The sequence below is a fragment of the Typopeltis vanoorti genome, chromosome 7 (assembly GCF_054136105.1).
Source record: "Typopeltis vanoorti isolate ZY-2024b chromosome 7, IOZ_Tvanoo_1.0, whole genome shotgun sequence".
Lineage (NCBI taxonomy): Eukaryota > Metazoa > Arthropoda > Arachnida > Uropygi > Thelyphonidae > Typopeltis > Typopeltis vanoorti.
In genome coordinates, this window is record NC_143555.1 from 26349855 (window position 1) to 26373313 (window position 23459).

General features: G+C 38.1%; 1 protein-coding gene across 3 annotated transcripts in view; it reads left to right on the top strand.

Annotated features, from left to right (window-relative positions):
• Nucleotides 1-2944: 2944 nt before the first annotated feature.
• Epg5 (ectopic P-granules autophagy protein 5) overlaps nucleotides 2945-23459 on the top strand; it is a 923436-nt gene continuing 902921 nt past the window's right edge. For 2 of the 3 annotated variants that reach the window (XM_090395199.1, XM_090395200.1), the window contains exon 1: nucleotides 2972-3181. In XM_090395199.1, the coding sequence (XP_090251325.1) occupies nucleotides 3137-3181 (45 nt within the window). In that variant the 5' untranslated portion in view covers nucleotides 2972-3136. Of the gene's footprint in view, nucleotides 3182-23459 lie in introns of all 3 variants that reach the window. The other variant, XM_090395201.1, reaches the window with a different exon arrangement.

Sequence of the window (23459 nt, forward strand, 5' to 3'; positions counted from 1 at the left end):
TTCTTTTACAAAGTATATATAACTGCACGATACTCAATTTTATCCATTTCAAGGGATACAGACAACACTTTTGCTTCAGACAGCCGTATAAAACAAACTACTTGACAGAATGACTTGCAATTTTACATGGATGCTTATGACAGATGTACAACTTAAAAAAATCGCTCCGATAGTGCTGCCATTTACGGTGGAGGCTGCGAACCTTTCAGAACACCCTCGTATATCTGGATTGGACGATGATAGGAATAACCTGTATCAAGAATACCTAGAATGTGCGACCCTGACATTGCAGATGAACTCATTCATAGCCTTGACATCAACCGACAGAAGAAATCGAATGAGACAGTAGAAAGACTCGATTTTCGTCACTCCAGTAGAAAAGCATGGGCCTTCTAAGAAAACTAGGTAGTGTCACCCTGCTGTCCGGGAACAGTCAGCTATTTCTCCTGACCAATGTGTATCACATATTGTCAACACATCAAGATATACCGACAAGCACAAACAACCCATTCTTATAATAAAAAGTTTGAAACATCCACACTGTTCCTCAGATTTTGCTCCCTCTAACTTCTACCTCTTCCCAAAAAACTAAAACTCTTCCTCGCTAGTCAGTGTTTTTTCTTCGAATCAAGAGGTGATTGCATCTGTAGAGGGGTATTTTGCATATCTTAATGAGAATCACTACAGGAACGGATAATGAAGCTGGAGCATCGCTGGAATAAATGTATTAGTCTTAAGGGAGATTATGTTGAAAAACAAAAATAATTTTAAAATTATAATCGTTTTTTCATTGTTAAACCGAGAACTTTTCAGACCACCCTCGTATATTCCTTGCGGAAGTCTCTTGGAATGGTCTTCTTACCTATAGTTAAACCAGCACCTGTGAATCGTACTTATTGCTTGTTGGAGGAATCTAACAGACATATTTTTCAAGAAAGGCTGCAAATGTATCCCGTCAGCTTTCTGGAAGTTTCAGTGGGGATGTTGGATGGATCTGACAAGGGTTACTTGCAGACTTACCTCTGATATAATTGGTCTATGTTGCCTTCGCGGAAAGTTGGAGAGAACTCTTCTTGATGTAGGTAACGCACCTCCATTGTTGTCTTCAGTGATGAATCAGAGGTTGGAGTTGTACTCCCAGTTCCAGGGTGCTGACGTGAAGGAAGATCTGTCTTTTGCATCGAAAATAAGATGCATGTTGTGAATTCTATCCATTCAGTCAAAGTCTCTCCGCATTCATTGTTGGAAGCATAATTCCATAGCGTGTGGTAGGTGTTAATATTGTATCGCAGGGTGGTTGTATTTCGTACTGTTAGAACTTGTGGGGGCTACAAAAAGGATGGGGGAGGTTTATACAAGGTGGTAATGGTTATGTTCCCTATGTTGGTGGTTATCAGATGAATGACGCCGATAATATTGGTTGTAATGAGTGGGAAACTTCTAGGGTACAATGTACATAGGTGGCATGGCCATGTGCATGATGGTAATTGGCTCCAATCACAATGTAACCAACAATCGACCCCTGCAGTGGAGTTGGTCTTCATCCTTACAGTGAGGCTCTTGAACAAGAACAACGTCGACATTGTGGTCATATAAACTCTTTGAGAGTTATTCAGATTTTGCTTTACATATACCCTGAACATTAATTTCACAAATTCGGACAGAAGGCCCAATATTTCTATTCACCTTGCACTTAAGCGAGCTAATTCATGTGTTTGAGTTCATGTGTGTGCTGTAACCAGGAGATCGAGAAGATAGTCTGGTTGCCAAGAGTCTCTAGCTCTTTAGCGTTATCCAGGGTGCTCCAGGAGAAGGAGAGCTAGAATTGTACCGCCAGAGCGGATATAGAGAGCATGAATCGTCAATGGAAGTAGAATATAGTGTAATATATAGCTTTGGGGTGGTGCGGGATTTGATTATTTTCTTAGCGATTGAGTTACTCTATGACACCTTTCTCCTTTTGAAACCATTTATAATGATCTTAAACAGTTCTTAAGTACTTCAATTAATTTTAAGCTAACGGTCTACTGCGCCTCTTCTTTTTTTTTTTTCCTTTTCACATTTGACGTCTGTAGACGCCGTATAGTCACTGCCGTACTTCACATGGTTTTGGTAATGATGTCTTCTGCTAGAATAAGTGGTAGGGTTGCAGATTCCCTTTCCACCCACAGTTTGTAGGGCGATCGCAAGCATCCGTGCCCACGGCGGGATTCGAGCCCGTGGCCTCTTGGCTGGAGAGCGGACACGCTAACCACTCGGCCAACCAGGCCTCCTCTTCGTGCAGTTTAAATCATGGAGTTATGTCACAGTTAGTTTCTGTATTCCAATCTTATCAACTTTAGAGAAATCTCTATTACCACTCTGAAAATAACAATCAATCTAACATTCCTTGCTTTTTTAAGGGAAATTATTTATCATTCCATTAGAATCTTGAGGGGGGAGTCCTATTAAAGTTCCATACCAGATTCACTGAAAAAATCATTTTGACATGCCTTTAACAGTTGTGGCGATTGTGGCTTCCGGAGCTCAATCCATACTGATTGCCTATGATGGAATGCCATTCATAGGCAATCAGTGATACGAAGCATGTCTATAAAATCCTTCCAGTTCAACCATTAACAGGTTTTGTGTGGAGAAGGCAGATTTTTTAATTTCGCTAAATAGACAGACTGCTAAATTACTTCACATAACACACTAATCTTATTACCTATGTTGGTGCTGCGTAATTCGAAACAACGGAATGAATAGACTGATCACTTCGTTTGCTAATTACCTATCACGAAACAACATATTCTGATGTTATGTATCGTATCCTTAAATTGCACATGTTCTGTGACAAGCATGGTAATCCACAATCACTGGTGTACCTAGAGGTTATTTAATTTAATCTTTTATTAGGTTTTGTTCACTATATTTTAGAGATGGCATTGTAGGCATATGGGTGATTGTGTTTCTTCGAGATGACTTAGTTTTAGTATTGGTTTGAGTGGCGCTGGTTGTGTTTACTTTAGTACGACGTTTGAAGTGATGAAACCCAAACTAAAAGTTGCAGCCAAAACCGTGTATGTACTGTGTGTGTGCACTGTCTAATTTCTGATGAATATATTGCGAAAATAGAGGCTTATATTTGAAAACGATGGCAGAATTAATGAAACCCAAACCAAAAGTTAAAGCTAAAACGGTGTGTATACGTTTCTAAATTCTGGTTAATATATTGCATGTATAGTGTATTTGTAAAAATACGCATCAATATATATATATATATATATATATATATATGTAGAAAGTATTTTACATTGGGTGTAATAAATGTTAAGAATACCAAGCAATTTTTAAACCTGGTTTTACTCCATTTCCCAAGTAAGCAAACAGGCAAATAAGTCAAGTTTGCGCCTGCAAGTGATGCGTCTAGCTGATCCTACAGGTAGTGCAAGACCAAGGCAACTCGTGGTAAAGGTGGCATGAGCTCTGATCACTAATCTTTATATTTACCCTTAATGCCAAAACACCTCTCCAAGAAGGAGATGCATGATGTTTTGTATTAAAGGCAAGAGGCCACTACCCAGACCGGTTTCGACCTTTATTGAGGTCTCATCAGTGTGATGAGACCTCAATAACCTTATTAAATAAAAATCTCCTCCAGAGATTTTTATTTAATAAGGTTAAAACACCTTATGGCAACTTGTTCTGGTAAAATACTTATGAACTCTGTATTACTAAATCTTGGTATTTCTAGCCTAGCTCCCACTGATGAGACCTCAATAAAGGTCGAAACCGGTCTGGGTAGTGGCCTCTTGCCTTTAATACAAAACATCATGCATCTCCGTCTTGGAGATGTGTTTTGGCATTAAGGGTAAATATAAAGATTAGTGATCAGAGCTCATGCCACCTTTACCACGAGTTGCCTTGGTCTTGCACTACCTGTAGGATCAGCTAGACTTGCATCACTTGCAGGCGCAAACTTGACTTATTTGCCTGTTTGCTTACTTGGGAAATGGAGTAAAACCAGGTTTAAAAATTGCTTGGTATTCTTAACATATATATATATATATATATATATATATATATATACATACATACATAGATGTAGAAAGTTTTTTACCCTCGGTATAATATACGTTAAAGATATCAAGCTATTTTAAATATAAACCTGGTTTTAATCCATTTCCCAAGTAAGCAAACTGACAAGTAAAGTTTGCGCCTGCACGTAGTGCAAGTCTTAGGTAACTCGTGGTAAAGGAGGAATAAGATCTGATCACTATTCTTAGTATTTACCCCTAATGCAAGGCACATCTCCTTGAGATGCTTACTAAATAGCTTAAAGAAATTACAACGTACAATAGAATATACATTAAAATAAATTTTAATACACCTACAATATTTTGGCAAACATTGCATTTTCACAGGAACTTGGAAACAATACAGTGCACGCAACCACAATACACAGTAAATGAGGACGAAGCAGGAAGCTATTCTTTCTCCTAAAAGTCCTGATGGTTCCCCTTAGCGGGCAATGTAGGTATTCTTGGCCGTTTTGGCTGAAGGTCTTCTGATGTAGGTTTCCCAAATTTGGGGCAGTCTCATGCAACCAAATTTGTTGAGGTTTGGATTGAGGGCTGAGGCAGATTCCATGAATGAATAGCCTTTCGTATTTGAATTTACTACGGTGTATTATCGTGGCTTTCTTCCACCATATTCTATGGCAGGTATCCAGAGCATGGTCTGCAAGACCAGAGCAGCTATATTGGTGAAACCGGATGTAGTCCTTGTGTTCTGAAATTCTGATATTAGCTGTCCTGCCAGTTTGGCCAAAGTAGGACAGCTTACAGCTGCAAGTGACCTGGTATACACCAGATAGGTCTAGGGGAGGAGGTTGGTCTTTAGTGGAGCGGATAAGGAATGCCAATTTTCTATATGGTCTGTAACTGAAATGTGGAAGATGTAAATGAAAAATGGAAGATTCTGAAGGAAAACATAATTACTGCTACAGAAATGCATTTAGGCCAAAAAAGAAGAGGAAAGAGAGAAAAGAAAGAAACCATGGATGACTGACAATATCTTGAGGAAAATAACACAAAGAAGAAAGTTAGTTAATAGTTAAATAGGGGAGAAAAAAAAAGCAGTATAAAGACGAGTAGGGAGATACAAAGAGAGATAAGAAGGAAAAAGGTAAAGTGGTTAGATGAAATAAGTAAAGATACAACAGCAAAGGCAGAAAGAAATGACATAAAAGGTGTTTATAAAAACATTAATATGATGACAAGAAGGAGAAAGATGCAAAGGACTAGAGCAGTCAAGAATGAAAGAGGTGAAATTCTGAGAGAAAAAGAGAAGATATTACAGAGATGGGAAGAATATGTAAGTAAACTTTATGAAGACAGAGAAAGAGGAGAAAATCAAGTGAAAGAGCATGGTGGGCAGAGACTACATCATGAGGGAGGAATTGAATCTAGCAATTCAAAAGATGAAAGAAGGAAAATCCCCTGGAATAGATGGTATACAGGTAGAACTTATAAGGAATAAATATAGGTAAAAAAGGTATGGAAGCGTCAAGGCAAATTATTAATGGAATTTATGAGGGACAAGAATTACCAGGGAAGTTTAGAAGATCCATTTTTATCCCCATTCCAAAAAAGGCGGGAGTTTTAGAATGTAACAATTTTAGAGCAATTTTAGAATGCAACAATTTTTGCTGCCACAAAAATTATTTGTGGCAGCAAAAATTCTGCCACAAATAATTTTAGAGAGAATTAAGAATAAAATAGAAAAAGAAATGAATGAGGAACAGTTTGGATTCTGAACCAACAGAGGAACTAGAGAGGCTATAACTTGTCTAAGAATTATTGGGGAGAAAACATAAAACCATAGTGGAAAGTTGTATTTGGGATTTCTAGATTTTGAAAAGGCATTTGATACAGTGAAACATGAAAGGCTTTTTGACATTCTAGAAAATATTGATATTGACTCTTATGACTTGGAAATTTTAAAGAGATTATACTGGTCACAAACAGCATCAGTATGTGTAAATGGAGAGAAAACAGGAGAACTCTAGTTGAAAAAAGGATTTTGACAAGGATGCAAGTTATCACCATTATTATTTAACCTTTATAATGAATAGATGCTTAGAGAGGTGCTTGAGGATGTAGAAGGAGGAATAAAAATAAATGGAAGAATTATTAATAACTTAAGATATGCAGATGATGTAGTGGTGATGGCAGAAAGTGAAAATGGATTACAACAAATTGTTCAAAGAATTGAAAACTCTTGTAAAGAATATGGACTTAGGATTAACACAAAGAAGACCAAGATATAAGATGCAAATTATCACCATTATTGTTTAACCTTTATAGTGAACAGATGCTTAGAGAGGCGCTTGATATAGAAGGAATAAAAATAAATGGAAGAATCATTAATAACTTAAGATATGCGGATGATGTAGTGGTGATGGCAGAAAGTGAAAATGGATTACAGCAAATTGTTTAAAGAATCGAAAACTCTTGTAAAGAATATGGACTTAGGATTAACACAAAGGAGATCGAGATAATGATAATAGACAGAAAAATAGGAGATAATGTAATGATGATGTGGACGAAAGATTTTAGAAGACGTGGATAGATTTCAATATTTAGGTAGCTGGATCTCAGAGAAAGGAACTTCAGAGTTGGACATTAGAAATAGAATAGGCAAAGCTAAATCGCCATTTATGGAAATGAAGAGAATTTTAATAAAAAGAATATTAAAATAGGTTTTAGAGTTGGAATAGTTAAAGCTACAGTTTGGAGTATTGCTAGTTATGGAAGTGAGTCATGGACATTCAGAAAGAGAGATATGGAAAGAATTAATGCATTGGAAATGTGTTATAGAAAGATGGAAAAGATTAGTTATATAGAGAGAAGATCAAATCAAGAAGTTTTAAGAAGAGTTGTAATGGAAAGAACACTGTTCAAGAATTTTATGCAAAGAAAGAACAGATTTGCAGGACATCTTCTGAGAGGTTCTTCGGGACACCTGACAAGAGCTATATTACAAGGGAAAGTTGAGGGGAAGAGAAGACGTGGAAGACCAACTAGAGATTGGTTCAATGATATCGTAGAATGGACTGGTTTAAGAATGACGGAGGCGACAGACAGAGAGAAATGGAGAAGAGCTGCTCATCTGCTGTAACCCTCTTGCTAGAGGATGCTACCGGACGATGACGAATAACATATCACCGTAGTTGAAGTCTCCCATGATAATTGCTCAGCCTGCACTTATTGTGTTAATCTGCTGATGCATAGCATCCACATCTTTTTTTTCAGAACCCCCAAGTCTGCAGGAGCAACCAACAATATATTTTGCCCTATTTTTCTTTATCTGACACCAAACTCATGCTAGCTGCCCTACCTTGAGATATATATTCTGATATTGCTTTCTCCAAACACCCTTAACTACCTTCCATACACACTAGCATCTCTCTGCTGCAAGTTCTTATGTCATGACACTGCCAAAGCTGATCCTCAGCTTGTCATAATCATCTACTTTGTAATTCCACATATATCCCTTCTTAACAGAAAATTCAGCATGTCTGGTAATTTCTCAGGTCATGTAGTCTCGACCTGGGAAATTACCAGACATGCTGGTGGTGTATGGGAGGAGGTCAAGGGTGTTTGAAGAAAGCAATATCAGAATGTATACCCAGTGTCAGAAGAATAAATCTGGTAGGGATTAGATGAATGAATAGCATCATTAAGCAAGAGTTGTGGGAAAAAGAAAGTTTTGAAAGGAATATAAAGACAAAGATGATCAGATTAGTATATCCATGAGCAGTACAAGCCACAGGAAGGCCAAAGCTAATTACGAGAGAAAGCTAGCTATGAACTCAAAAGAAATCGTAAAGAGTTTTTTCACTATGTGGCAAGGAGGAATGACTTCAGAATGATGACTAAAAATTATTCGTGGTGGGGAGTTAACAGAACAAAACCAAATAGTGGAATTATTGAGGGAGCAGAGATGCCATCTTAGCTATAATCAGCTCCTCTGATGCTATGACCAAATCCAAAACTCTTGAACCTCTTGTTTCCTCTATTACATGTTGCCTAAGACATATGTCCCTCAAGAATTCTAGAAATTTAATCCTTTATTACTACATGCTGTTTCCTCTTCCCTATTTATATTGCTTTAGTTAAAACTCCCATAACAATCATTCTTCTTGCACTTGCCAAGCTGAACTGCCTAAACATCTCCTTCTCATCCTCTATGCTCCCTGGCTTGTAGCAACACCCCACTAAATATCCTGTCCTGCCTGCTTCTACCTCACACCATATGCTTTCAAAATCATTAATTCCATTGCCCTCCAAATCCTCCACTCTTAGAGGACATAAGTCCTCACTTACCAGTACCACCTATCAGTATCACTCATCAGTACATCACTTATCAGTATTCTGTTACCACATTTTCCCTTCCTATCCTGTTGAAAAATGTCTAAAAATATACTACTCCTAGTTGGTATATCATCTTCAATCGTCTCAGAGATCCCAATAATCTTTGGACAGACTGATGCTCTCAGTGCCACCAATTTATCTTCTTTATTCCAGATACTCATGGCATTAGTAGAAAGAATCAAGGCATTGTCACTATTTCCATACCTATCATTATCCCCTCCAGACTCCCCTGGATTCAGCATTCTTCTCCCAAACACCTATTCCCACAAGAGGCCACCCCCAGCTACCATCCACCCTGATAATTCTGGTTTCCCCTTCATTGACACAGACTCATTCAGCAAACAGCATTCTCTCTAGATGCCTACGTCCTTCCTCATTCAAATGCAAGCTGTCTCTCGTTTACAGTTCCTTTCTTTCCTCTTTTCTACACATTCTGGCTATCATACTATTCATTATTAATGCTCTTCTCTGCAGCTCTGCATTATCATACCTGGGTAACACAGATACTATCTTTCCTCTCTCAGGCATGAACCTCAGATTTGCTACCTGATTTACACTGCCTCTCAAGTCATTCATGCCCAACATCACAATCATCTCCTCCACGCTTTCACCTTGCTTAATTGCTATAGCTAGACTTTCTATCATTTATTCAGGCAAACACTCCTCAGGCATTCCATATTGCACACCACAGATCATCGGATCTTCATACATCACATCTCTTACCACTGTTCCTTGCTCACCTCATTCACTCTCTCACTAACACTTTCTTTCTTTGTTCCCCTATTTGCCTTTGTCCTGGTATCTCTCTCCATCTGTTCTAGCACTCCCTCGCATTTTTCTCATTTCCTTCCTTCTACTGGTTCTATTCTCTCCTCTTCCATCGTTCCTATAACTCTCTCTCACTTCTAATCTGATTTGTTTCCGGTTGCTTAATCTCTTCTTTCACATCTCTCAACTCATTCCAGAGATATTCCACCTCCTCTTTCAGCACATCTCTCTTTGCAAGCTACTCACTCTTTCTCCTCATTTATCATCCCAATTAATACCATCTCTGAAAACTTCACAGCAATTCAAACTTATACTCCCCACTTTTATTTTTTTATTTATGCTCTGTTTGTTATCCTCAACTTCTATCACGCTGCTCATCTCTCTGGGTTGCTATTCTTCCCTCTGACGCAATGCTGCCGAGATCCGTTATACTAATTTCCAACTCAAAAAGTTAAAATTCGTGCCAGTAGCATCCAGAGTTCCCAGGTGGTCACCCTCCCAAGTTCTAACTGGGCTCAGGTTTGTTGAACTTCAGGAATTACATGAGAACTGGTGCTTTAAAACCAATTTGGCTGCTGACAAGTATTGGTACGCTGATTAGTACAATAAGCAAAGAAAGAAAGAAGATGCTTTTAAACCTTATGAAAAAACAATCCCAGTGACAGATTGCCATTCAATAAAATATATATATAAAATATAAAATATATAATTTATAAGTCCTCCAGAAAGTTATTTTGTGATCTCTCTCTCAGTAAGATTCCAAAATTATGTATTAAGGCAAATGTGGAAAAAGGCCTCCATAGAATTTCAAGAAATGCTGCAAATTTTCTTTGCATTCAAATGGCCTCTGTACTTTTACAAGCAAATCCTCCTATAAGTAATATCCCAAAAATAGAATTAAAGGTCTTTAAAAAACATTAATTATTATTATTATTATTATTCAGGCCTCCATGGAGTCAAAAGACTCATTGTGGGAGGTCCTTCCTAAGAACATAAAGTCTGTCAAGATTCATCAAGGGGAGGTCCCCCTCTTAAGAAACACAAAGTCTATCATACCACTCCTTAAACTCATTGACCGTTCTTGCTCTCACCACTCCATCAGGCAATGCATTCCACTATTCAACCACCCTTCATGCAAAGAAACCATTCCTCACCCTCTTGCTCACAGTTTCCTTTTGTAACTTCCAGGGATGGCCCCTTGTCATCACTCTTCCTGCTATTCAACCAAGCGAAAGAGCCCCCCAGTGTCAACCCTGTAATTCAGGAACTATTATTCAGGAACCACCCTTCATGCAAAGAAACCATTCCTCACCCTCTTGCTCACAGTTTCCTTTTGTAACTTCCAGGGATGGCCTCTTGTCATCACTCTTCCTGCTATTCAACCAAGCAAAAGAACCCCCCAGTGTCAACCCTGTAATTCAGGAACTATTATTTAGGCCTCTATGGAGTCAAAAGACTTATCATGGGAGGTCCTTCCTAAGAACATAAAGTCTGTCAAGATTCATCGAGGGAGGTTCCCCCTTAAGAAACAAAGTCTATCATACCACTCCTTAAACTCATTGACCGTTCTCGCTCTCACCACTCCATCAGGCAATGCATTCCACAGTTCAACCACCCTCCATGCAAAGAAACCACTCCTCACCCTCTTGCTCACAGTTTTCTTTCGTAACTTCCAGGGATGGCCTCTTGTAATCACTCCTTCCTGCTGTTCAACCAAGCGAAAGAACTCCCCGGTGTCAACCCTGTAACCACCTCTCAACAGTTCAAAAGTCTCAATCATATCACCTCTCCTTTTATCCACCAAACTCTGCAGTCCACATTCCCTCAGCCGATCCTCATAACTAACATTGTACGGTCCTGAAACCATCTTTGTCATCCGTCTTTGTATCCTTTCCACAGTTAATTTATCCCCTTCAAATCCTGGGGACCAAATCTGAGAACAAGACTTATACAACGGAATGATAACCCTTTTATCTCTGCAGGTCATTGTCCTTCTCATAATTGCAGCAATCCTCTGTGTTACCTTCACCACCTTTGCAATATGTCCCTTAAATTTCAGGTTTCTATCAATCATCAATCATCAATTAAGCATCATAATATTGAAAGCTGACAAAGGTAATTCAGCAGTTGTTTTGAATTGCACAGAATACATAGAAAAAAAATGAAAACACTTCTAGAAGGCTTAAACACCTACGAAAAGTTGGAATGAGATCCCATGGGATATTTCCATTATAAAACTAATAACTTAATAATAAGAAACATGCTGAACTTGTCCTAAAAAAAATCCAAACATGCCTTGAATCTAGAGATCCTCTTGTTCCAAGGGGAGTCCCTAAACTGCATAAACAAGACATGCCATTAATACCAATTGATGATGCAAGATGCTCTGCAAGTTATTTACTATTTTAGCATCTAGCAAATCTACTGAAACTTTACATCAGGCAAACATTCTCCTGTATAAAAAACACCATACACTAGAAGAAAATATCAAAGACGTCACATTGGCACCTACTGATATGATTGCAAGCTTGGATATAGTAAATCTTTTCACTAATTCCAAGAATAGAAATCATTCAATTCCTTCAAGACATTTTCCCACTAGACACAGTAGACCTCTTTCAACAGTGTGTCAACAGTGCTTTTTCAAATTTGAAGAGGATTTTTTTGAATAGAAAGGGGGACTAGAAATGGGCTCTTTCCCTTTCTAATATGTTAGCTGTGACCTATTCATGGACTGATTTGGGAAAACATCCCTCCAACATCATGGAACACAACCAAAAATTTGAAGTCATGTTGATATTTTTATCATTTGGCCTAGTACTATTACACAATTAGAAGATTGTGTCACCTTCCTGAACAATATTCATCCTCGGATTAAATTATTGTTTAATTAAGAGAGAGACTTTCAGGCACTTATTGAGGGAGGCCACATACTACACACACTAGGCATCATACTTATTCTTGAATTCATTCACACTGCTTGCACTCACAACATCCAAAGGTAATCCATTCCAATTATGCACCCTATGAGAGAAAAATCTAGCCCTAATTCCCTTCTTGACAGCATTCATTCTCAATTTCCAAAAGATGCCCTTGCGTCCTTTCCCCATCCTCCATAAAATGAAAAATTCCATCAACTGAAATCATGTATGACCTTTCAGAAGTTTGTAAGTCTCAATCATATGGTGATGGAATAGATGGTGGGGGTAGTATGCATAGGCAAATAGAAGAAATGAGTGGAAGAAGGGTAATTATTATGGGTGATTTCAATTATGGTAACATTGACTGGAAAGAGGAGAGGGCACATGGGAGGAAGGAATTGGATTTTATTCAGTTATTAAGGGACAACTATCTGTGGCAGCATGTAGTGGAAAATACCAGGGGGCAGAGAGTGCTTGACCTAGTAATTGCAACTGAGAATATGGCTGTAACGAACATGACCATGTTGCCACCAATTGGTGAGAGTGACCATAAGGTCATGACTTGGGAGGTGGCTAAAGGAGTGGGATTTACAATTAAGACAGGGTACATGTGGAATCACCGGGCTGGTAAGTATGACAAGCTTAGGTGTGTGCTTGGCTCAGTGCCATGCCATGTAAAACTGCAAGGGCTGGATGTTGATAGTGCATGGGAGGTGGTTAAGAAGTGTTTGCAGGAGGCAATGGTTGACTGTATACCAAGAGTCTGAATAAAAAATCAAGTAGGGGTTAAATAGATGAATAACACTATTAAGCTTGAACTGCAAAAAAAGAAACAATTGTAGAGGGAATTTAAGGAGAAAGGCGACCAGCAGGTGCAGGAACAGTATAAAGCTCAGGCCAGGATGGTAACAAGGGTGGTAAGAAAAGCAAAAGCGGATTACGAAAGAAAATTGGCCATGCAGGCTAAAGAGAATCCCAAACAGATTTTTCAATATGTTCAAAGTAAAAGGAAAAATATTCATGATAGAATGATCTTAAAAAATGCTGAGGGTAGGGAGATAACCGAATCAGTCGATATAGTGGAATTACTGAACGAGCACTTTGCAAGAGTATATCTTCCAGGTGGTGACATTGCAGGAATGGAAAAACCAACAGCTTATACTGGAATTGTGATGAATGAAGTAGAGGTAACCAGTCTATTACAGAACCTCAATGTCAATACATCTGTGGGATTGGATGGTATACCAGCTTGTGTCGTACGTCAAGCGACTGAAGAATTGTCAGTACCCTTGACCATTTTGTTTAATTTGAGCCTCGCATCTGGGTCAGTCCCAAGGGGATGGAAAGAGGGGAAAATAGTTCCGCTGCATAAAGGTGGTTCCAAGGCTGCTGTTGAAAATTACCAGCCAATCAGCATAACAGGAATCATTATCAAGGTCTTGGAGAAAATAGTCAAGAGGAAAATACAAGATTGGATAGAAGAAAATGGGATACTGTATCGGGGACAGCAAGGTTTCTATAAAATTAATTCAGAAGATATTTTTGAGAACAGGGCTGGTTGTGGGAGGACTAGGGAACATCCATGGAAACTGGGCAAAAGTGTGGTTAGTAAAGGTGTTAGCTGGATTCTTTACTTTTAGAGTGGTGAATGAGTGGAATGCGCTCAAAGAGTCTGTGGTGGATGCTCTGACAGTGAATGAGTTTAATGCGAGGTATGATAGATACTGTATGAATGTCGAATAGTTGTGATGAATATGAATTGGGGCTTCCCTCGATGAGTCTAATGACTCCCTGGAGTTGCCCGTAATAATAATATCACCTCTCCTTTTCCTGTTTTCTGTCATCTGCAGTCTATAAATTGTCTGTCTGTCTTCATAATTAGTATTCCACAATCCTGATATAATTTTTAACACTCTCCTTTGCACTCTCTCTCTCCACTGTATCTCACAACAGAAACCAAGAGACCGGACCTGTGCACAATAGTCCAAGTGAATCTTATCAAAGTCTTTTAAATAGGCAAAATGGCATCTATATCTTTATATGTGAAAGTTTGTTTCAGTATTGCAATTATCTTTCGAATATTATTTGCAATCTTTGCTACATGGCCTTTGAACTTCAGCTTCCTATTTACTAACACTACAAGATCTCTATCCTGATCAGTTTCTTCTAGCATAATCCCAACCATATAATATGACATTGGACATCTAATCATGCCAAAATGCATGACTTTTCATTTACTGACATCCATTTTCCCATGCCCGCAATTCCAGCTTATTCAAATCATTCTGCAAGTACTGCATATCAGCAGCATTCCTGATTGCCCTGCCTATCTCTGCATCATCAGCAAATAGCTGTATGTTGCATGTCAAATCCTTCCCAATGTCAGTAATATACAGATTAAATTACAGTGGACCGAGGACTGATTCTTATCTGTCATATCTGTCAGTCTTCCATTCTTTTATCCACACTAATATTTCATAATCCAAACCTATATTCTCCAATTTATTCAATAGTCTTCCATGCTGTATTCTGTCGAAAGCCCTAGCAAAATCCAAAAGTATCATGGTGTATCCATTCCCCTTATCTAGTTCAGCTAGATATTATTATATTATTATTATAATAATAATATTATTATAGAATGTGAGCAAGTTACTAAAATATGACCTTCCCTTATTAAACCCATGCTGGCCATTTGTTGCAAAGTAGAGATTCTCTGTCATCCCATTTCTGAATGCGAGCCCTTAAAAACTTTTTGAAAATCTTCACCCTTGTATAGTGGGATTACCACTCAATCTTTACACTCCTGCGTAATCTTCCCTGTTCTGAGACTCAAATTATATAGCCTGGTTAAAGAAATAACCGAATCAGCTCTACACTCTTTTAGCACCTGTGCTGATATCCCATCAGCCCCTATACTGAATTCTTATTCAGTTTGTGCAACAGCTGTAATACCTTCTTCTCATATACCTCAGTTTCTTCATCTAGTGAAGAGTTTTCAGTGAGCTCCATGTTGCATACATCAGGTTGATAGTTTTTCGCAAAATGGGCACTCAGTTGACCAATCTCTTCTGTATCTGTCACCCTCTCCCCATCTCCATTCAGTAGAGTTATTCTTTCATATTCAGTCTTTTTTTTTTTTACTTGCAGCATATTGATAGAATTCTTTGGGGTTGTCTTTAGCTTACAGAGCCAGTTTCTTTTCATACTTTCTGTACAACAGTTGTGAATCGTCTGTCCTTCTGCGTATAATTTTCATAACGGACATCATCCTTATGTACACAGTATTACTTCCACATCATCCTTTTCTTAAAAATTTCTTGCTTGATAAGATTACACATCCATTTTCACCCTTACCCTATTTATTTTTCGAACTCTCAGGATATATTTTAAAATACTTAAATGATAAATTTAAGTATTATACTTAAATGATATATTTTAAAATACTTAAATGATATTGCATCATTTAAGTATTTTTTAAATGCTTCCTATGCACTGTTGATATTCTTTCCATCCAGCATCCAATACCATTGTGCTAAACTCAGTTGGTCATAATTTTCTGCTTTGTAATTCTGCATGTAACTTTTCCTGAATGGAACATTTGTAAACTTTGCCACTTCCCGGGTACTGAGTACCCAATGTACTGCAGTACCTGAGTACTGCATAATCATGGTCATCAACTGGAGGGAGAATAGTTATGTCTAACTGAAACACCCTCTGACACTATAATCAAATGTAATGCTCTGTGACCTCGAGTGTCTTCTGTTACATGCTGCTTGAGAAATTTGTCTTGAAGCAGCTCAGTAAATTCAGTTTCATTCTTCTCATGAGATTTTACTGCTACCCAATCAGTGTTTGGGTAATTAAACTCCCCCATTATGATTACTCTTTTCGTCTTTATTTGACGAAAAGACTTTTACTCACCCATCGTCTTTATTTGGTGATGCATTTCTTCACCACTGGGAATCGATCCACCAGGCCCACTGTGTATTTATCTTTTTAGATTCCACCTGACACCAGATGGCTGCATACTCTCTGCGATATTAGAAACTGTTACTAGTATGACAGTCATAGGTTTCAACACTAACTGGATTCAGTCGTCCAATATTATTAGCAGCATTCCCTCTCCTCACCTATTTTGTCTATCCTTCCTAAAAATCTGTACTCTTTACAAGCGATACCAGTTAGTATGTCTGATTTTGATAGCCAGGTCCCATTAACGCCTACAATGAGAGGTCCCAGCATATTGAAGGCAACAGAATCTACCCCTTTATTTCTGATACTACTGTGTAGAATAAGGTTGGTGTAAAATGGATGATTGTTGAGATTAAGCATGAAATCTGGAAAAAGAAAGTCCTTTGGAGGAAGTACAAGATGAATAATGGTAATCAGTCACATGAAGAACAAGCCAGGAGAGTGACTCAGTCAGTAAGGAAAACAAAAGTAGAGTATGAGCAGAAATTGGCAAATCAGGCTAAGAAAAACCCTAGAGAGTTTTTATGATATGTGGCAAGTAGAAGGAAGAATGATCATGGAAAGATGAAGTTAAGGGGTGAAAGTGGTAGAATGGTAACTGCTGCAGAAGACATTGTTGAGGTATTCAGTGATCAATTTATAAGTGTGTTTCATCCTGATCAGGGTGAAATCATGAGGAACTTAATTGTCAGTGAGCAGGAGGTATTTGAGGAAATAAATAAATAACGTTGATGTTAATAAGCCGATAGGATTTGATGAAATATTACCACAGATCTTAAGAGAATGTTCCGCGGAACTGGCAGTAGCATCGGCATTCCTGTTTAACAAGAGTTTTGCAACAGCACAGGTTCCAAGGGAGTAGAAGGAGGGTAAAATTGTTCCACTGCATAAAGGTGATAAGGCTGTAGCTTCAAAATATAGACCGGCCTGTATATCTGGAGTTGTGGTGAAGGTCCTGTGGAGATTGGTGAGAAGTAGGATAGAAATGGGTTGATAACGGCAGTATTCTCTGTGGTTATAAGCATGGGTTTGTTAAGTGGAGATCATGTTTCACTAACTTACTTATGTACTATAACAAAGTGACAAATACCTTGGACAGAGGAGATGCATATACAGTGGTGTACTTGGATTTTGCAAAGGCTTTTGATAGACTGCCACATGACAAGCTGTTAATTAAATTGAAAGAGATGGGATTGGATAACAGACTTCTGTGTTGGATCAGTGACCGGCTGTCAGATAGGTATCAGAAGGTTGTATATGGGGGGGGGGTGCAGTGTCTCAAAGTGGTGTGCCACAGGGGTCAGTTTTGGGGCCATTGTTCAATTTATATGTTAATGATAACTAGTGATATTTAGCTGTTTGCAGATGTTGCAAAACTGGGAGAGCAATGCACAGTCAGGCTGATGTTAATGTCTTACAAGAGTACTTGAATAGATTGCATTAATGGGCAGGTAAGTGGAACTGTCAGTTCAATATTGCCAAGCGAAGGTTTGAAATTTGGTAAGCAACGATGGGATGCCAAGTATACACTTGGTGGGTAAACTTTAACAGAAGTAGAGGAGATGAGAGGAGATACCAGGAGCCACATTGCACAAGTTGTGAAGACATCACATCGAAATTAGGCAATGATGCGGAGAACCCTTACATGCAGAAATAGAGAGGTTATGATTCCATTGTATAAGGCCTTGATCAGGCCTCATTTGGATTATTGTGCACAGATTTGGTCGCTGGGTTTTCATGGTGACAAGGATATGTTGGAAAGGGTACAGAGAAGATTCACAAAGGTAGTCAGTGGTCTTTGGAATGTGGAGTATGAGGACAGATTGAGGGAATGTACGTTGCAGAACCTCATGAATAGGAGGAAGAGGGGGGGGGGGGATATGATTGAAAAATATAAACTGGTCAGAGGTTGTTATCAGATAGACATGGAAGAGATTTTTCGTAGAATTGGAGAGGGAAGTAGAACAAGAGGCTATTGCTGGAAACTGTATAAGGTGGGTGTGAGTAAAGGAGTGAGAAGCAGGTTCTTTGCATGGAGGGTGGTTGGTGAGTGGAATGCATTGCCTGGGTGTGTTGTGGATGTGGGCACATTGAATCAGTTTAAGATGCGGTTGGATGAGCATTGTTATGCAATAGTGAGTATCTCCCACGATGAGTCTCTGACTCCGTGGAGATCGGGTATTGATAATAATAATAATTTCAGTGATGAGACCCATTCCTGTCATTATGCACAGTTACATAACGTTGTCACTCTTACACACACACACACACACACACACACACACACACACACACACACACACACACACACACACACACACACACATTCTCACCATTCCTCCCATTATAATTTAGTTTACTTGACTCTCAGTGGTAGGTCACATACCAGTTATTAGTTTTTTAAGTTCCAGTTTTTAAATTCACAGTTGAATTAAAAAGAAATAGGTCTTTACCATTTTTGGATACAAAACACACTAAGCTCCTCAGAGTATGGGAAACCAGCTAACACAGTACCTTACCAACATGAAGCTTCTCATCACCACCCAGTGCAAAAAACGGGCATCATTTGTTCCTTATGTGATACAGCCAACAGAATTTCTACCAACATAGATAAAAGAAATCGAGAGCTACAGTATCTTATTTCTGTCCTTTCAAAAAATTGCTATAACAGAACATCAGTCAAATTCTATTTCAACCTTCAAGACAATCAGAGAAAAAAAACAACCACCACCAAGAATACAAAAGAACAGTGATTTTTCCATATATACAATTAATCATAGATAAAATAGCAAGATTGCTTTGCCAACAAAAGTAAAAGTCACCTTCTACCCAATCAACAAAATCTATGAACATCTGAAACCTCCTAAACTTCCACATCCATCACTTAAAAAACTAATTGTCTACAAGATCATTTGCAGTTGTTGTCTACACTGCTTAGGACAAACTGGCAGATTTGGTGCAATACACCAATTGGAATACTTCAGAGACATTGATAAAGAAAGCACGCATCAGGGCTGGCAGCATATATGATGGAATCAAAGCACCAAGAAGAATGGCAACAAACTGAAATGCTCTACATTGATTAGCATTTTTACTAAGGAGAATCCTCTACAGTGTAAGAGAAAAGCAAGGGATGATTTTCTATCAAGTCTGGTCTTCCTTAATCCATCATGACACACTTGTATCCACCAGTAGTAGTAGTATGTTAGAGCAGCTAACTAACCAGCAGTCAGCATGATAGCGAATGCATGCTTTCCATAGTTTAAACATTTTCAGATATTTTTCACTAGAAATGTTTATTGTTATTACTTGTTTTCTAGTTTTTAATTTATTCATGTCATTTCCTGATGAAGTGAAACAAAGTATTTCATGAAAGTAGTCAAAATAAAAACATAGTTTCTGTTTGACATCCTTGTTTGTAGTTTTATACGAAAAATATTTCCTAAAATAGCTAATCCTGTATTTGGTCTATAGATAGCATTTCCAGCCTAAGTTCTCACACCTCACATGTGATGTGTGGGTGACATCCTTCATGGGCATTCCCAGTACACTATAACAAATTGGACATGTTTGAATTTTCTCAAACAGGTGGTGATTCAACAGGGAGGCTGTCAAGGTCATGAATGGATAAGATATTGGGAAATTTCTCTGTGGGTGCATTTACATGTATCTGTCATACTTGCTCTGTGAGTTTCTTAGTTATCACCAACTATGAAAAAGTTAATGAAAAATAACAGTGACATTTCTCCGACATCTCTCATAAAAAATTACCTAAAATATTTGTATATTTTATGTAATTATGTTCTGTAATATTTATAGAAATAGAAATATTATTTATGCCGTATAAAGAATATTTGTCATCATATTCCTGTTACATTCCCTCAAGTGATGTACAGGACATTATAATATTCCTAATGCTGACAATGTCAAGCTCTTTCCTAATCTACTCATTTTTAATATCATACTGCCTTTGGTGCCATCTGTTCACTTTCTTAATGTTTCTTAGAATTCTCATATCTGTGGTCTCCAATCTTTTCATCAGGGGTTTTATTGCTAACTTGGCTCTCAGATCCTTAAGTTAAAATTGGCTTGAACACTGTCTTGTATACAACTAGTTTTTTGACCAATTTCTCTCTTATTCCATGGTATAAAATTTTTCAGTTGATTCCTACCATCTTTGCTAATTCTGTTAAATGATTACCTTCTTTGCTAAAAATTGTCTAAATATCTGAAACGTTTTACATGTCCCATAGTTTCTCCTTTTAGGATGCAATTGATGTTTTCAATGTTTCTACCTGTTTTTAATGTCTTTTTTATTCTGATGTTCATACAAAATTTATTATAGTAGTTATTTAATTTAGTTAGGGAATTCTGCAGACTTTCACTGGATTTATTTAGTATTACATCTGCATAAAGTGAATAGCTAATATTAACATGGTCAAGATGGTCCTTTTCCCCTCAAAAAAAAAATTTCACTCCAAAATTAAAATCCATCCTCTATTGCCTAAAGGCTGTCAATTTTGCCTGCTTAACACATGTAAGCAAATCTATATCAAGCCAAACTATCATCTCATTGCTCTCACTTCAGCCTTCTTGAAAAAAATGGAGAAGATTCAACTTCTTCACTATGTTGTAGGCCCACCAGTTAATTAGTAGTAACTGATATGAATTCTACCAGTCTTGTTCCATAGCTGATCTGCCCAACCTCACTCACTTCTGGACATATTCTTGAAAAGATGTGGAGGCACTTATGGTTTCCTTTGGCATTCATTTGGATCTAGCATCGAAATCACTTTATCTGGTTATCATTTTATGGTCTACCTTCTTTCCTTGGTGATTGCCAGTTTCCTTTCTGGTCATTTACTGTGTCATAGTGGATGGTTTCCTCTCTTGGGAACTTCTCTGTCATGGTTAGATATTATTTGACTCACATTCTTCCTCTTGTTCATTAAGGAACTTATTAACTTCATATTCTATCCATAGTTTTACTAATAACTGTACACCCCATTACTCTACTTTAAGCAACCAAACCTTTTAGTTCCCAGATAATTCAAGCTTCAAGATCCTTCATAACCAATCTTACACTCTAATTTTCTTGCTGTTCTTCAGTGGGGTGAGGATAACCTTGTGAACGTCAATACAACTAAAACACAGTCCCGTCTTACCCTCTTCAAATTTACAGTCAAGATCTGATTTCTGCAGATTTGGTTGACCTAAAGCTTTCAAAAAACTTAGCAACTTAAAAATAAAAAGACACAATGTCTTGTCTTTGTAATTTACTGATTGGAAACAGTAGAACATTCCACATCTGCTCCCTTACCCTGCATATTTGGAACAGATTATGCATTCCATTACTTACAACAGAACAGGTTCTTTTTTTTGCAGTACCCACTGCTTGTCAGCAATGGGAAGAGAAATTTGATTTTTATAATCCATCTATCTATCTAGCTATCTATGTTCATTGGGCATCTACAGATGCCGTATGGTCACTTCGGCATTTCTTCAGCAATTTTTCACATTAATAATGGATTCCAGGTACTCAAACTTGCTGACTACCTCAATTCTTTCTCCATTAAGGTACATTTGTTTCTCAAGAGCTTCTTTGTTTGTATTTCCTTTGAGAACCATAATCTTTGTCTTGCTAGGATTGACTTGAAGTCCTCTGTTATTACTGATCTTGTTAACTTTGTCAAGAATTAGGCCTAGTTTTATGTCATTACAAAGGAACACTGTATCATCAGCATACCTCAGATTACTGATCAATCTACCTCCTATCCTAATTCCTGTCTTGAGCTCATCCAATGCTTCACACATGATGTTCTCCACATATATACTAAACAAGTGAGGAGAAAGTAAACATTCTTTTCCAACCTGAAGCCAATCAGTCAATCCAACACCTGTTCTTACTGTGTTCTTGCTCCCTGTACAAGTTGGCTAACAACCTGATAATGTGTTGAGGAAAACCCATTCTTTTCATTACTTCCCCCACTTTCACATATTCAACACAGTCAAAAGCTTTAGAGTAGTCTAAGAAACACATTACTAGAGAGAGTCGAATTCTTTTTATTTTTCTATGATCTAAGGCATGACTTAAATTATTTAAGGAATTTACAATGTATACTGGAATATCAATTAAAACAAACTTTAATAATTACTTCCTATATTTTGGCATTGTCATTACTATCTTCATGGGAACATACAACTATGACACGTGCATGCAGGCATTACAAAAAGCAAATGAAGCAGAAGAGAGAGAACCACTGTTGTTCCTAAAGTCGTGAAGGTGCTCCCTAGCAGGCTATATTGGGTTGTCTTGGCTGTTGGGCTGAAGTTCTCAGGATGCAAGCTTCCCAAATTTGGGGCAGTCTCATGCACCCAAATTTTTTGAGGTTTGGAAAGTTTTTTAGAGCTGAGGCTGATTCCATGAACAGTCTTTCCTATTTAAATTTGCTGCAGTGTATTAACATGGCTTTCTTCCAAAGTATTCTGTGGCGGGTTATCCAGAGCATGATCTGCAAGCCCAGAGTGGCTGTACTGGTGAAACCAGATGTAGTCTTTGTGTTCCGAAATCCTGACATTTGCTGTTCTGCCTGTTTGGCCAAAGTAGGACTGTTTACAGCTGCAAGAGACCTGTTATATCCCAGGTAGGTCTAGGGGAAGTGATTGGTCTTTGGTGGAGTGGATAAGGGATGCCAATTTTTTATATGGTTTGTAACAAGAAGTCAGGTCATATTTTTTTAAGATTTTGGTTAACTTTTCAGAGGTACCCCAGATATAGGGAATGGTGATGGATTTTGAGTAATCTTTGTTATGAAGGGAGGGAGGGGCATTGTGGTTAACTGGTTTTAATTTTTTGTATTTTTTTGGGGTTGTAGCCATTGGCTAAGAAAGTGTTAAGGATGTGTTTAGTCAAGTGGTTAGGGCATTGTCATCTGAACAGATTAATTTTGTCCTATTATATAGTGTTTTTATAACCCCATATTGTTGTGGGGGGGGGGTTGCTGGTGAATGTATCTGCCTGTATGGGTGGGTTTTCTGTCAACAATAGAAAACCAAGGATCCATCAGGTTGGCGAGTGATTTGAGTGTCTAGGAAAGGGAAACTGTTGTTTTCCTCATTTTCCAAGGTGAACTGGATTCTGGGGGTGTTGGTTGTTTAGTTAAGTGTGTTAAGGAGTGTATCTGAGCCATGTGGCCAAATAGCAAACACATCATCAACGTAGTGAAGCCAAACAGTGGGATTTTGGGGGCTTAGTTTAAGGCTTTCTTTTCAAAGGTTTCCATAAAGAAGTTGGCCAGGGATGGGGAGAGTGGTGAATAGGGAGGATGAGATCTGTTTCCTTGAGTGGGAAATTTGTGAATAGGGAGGAGACGTCAAA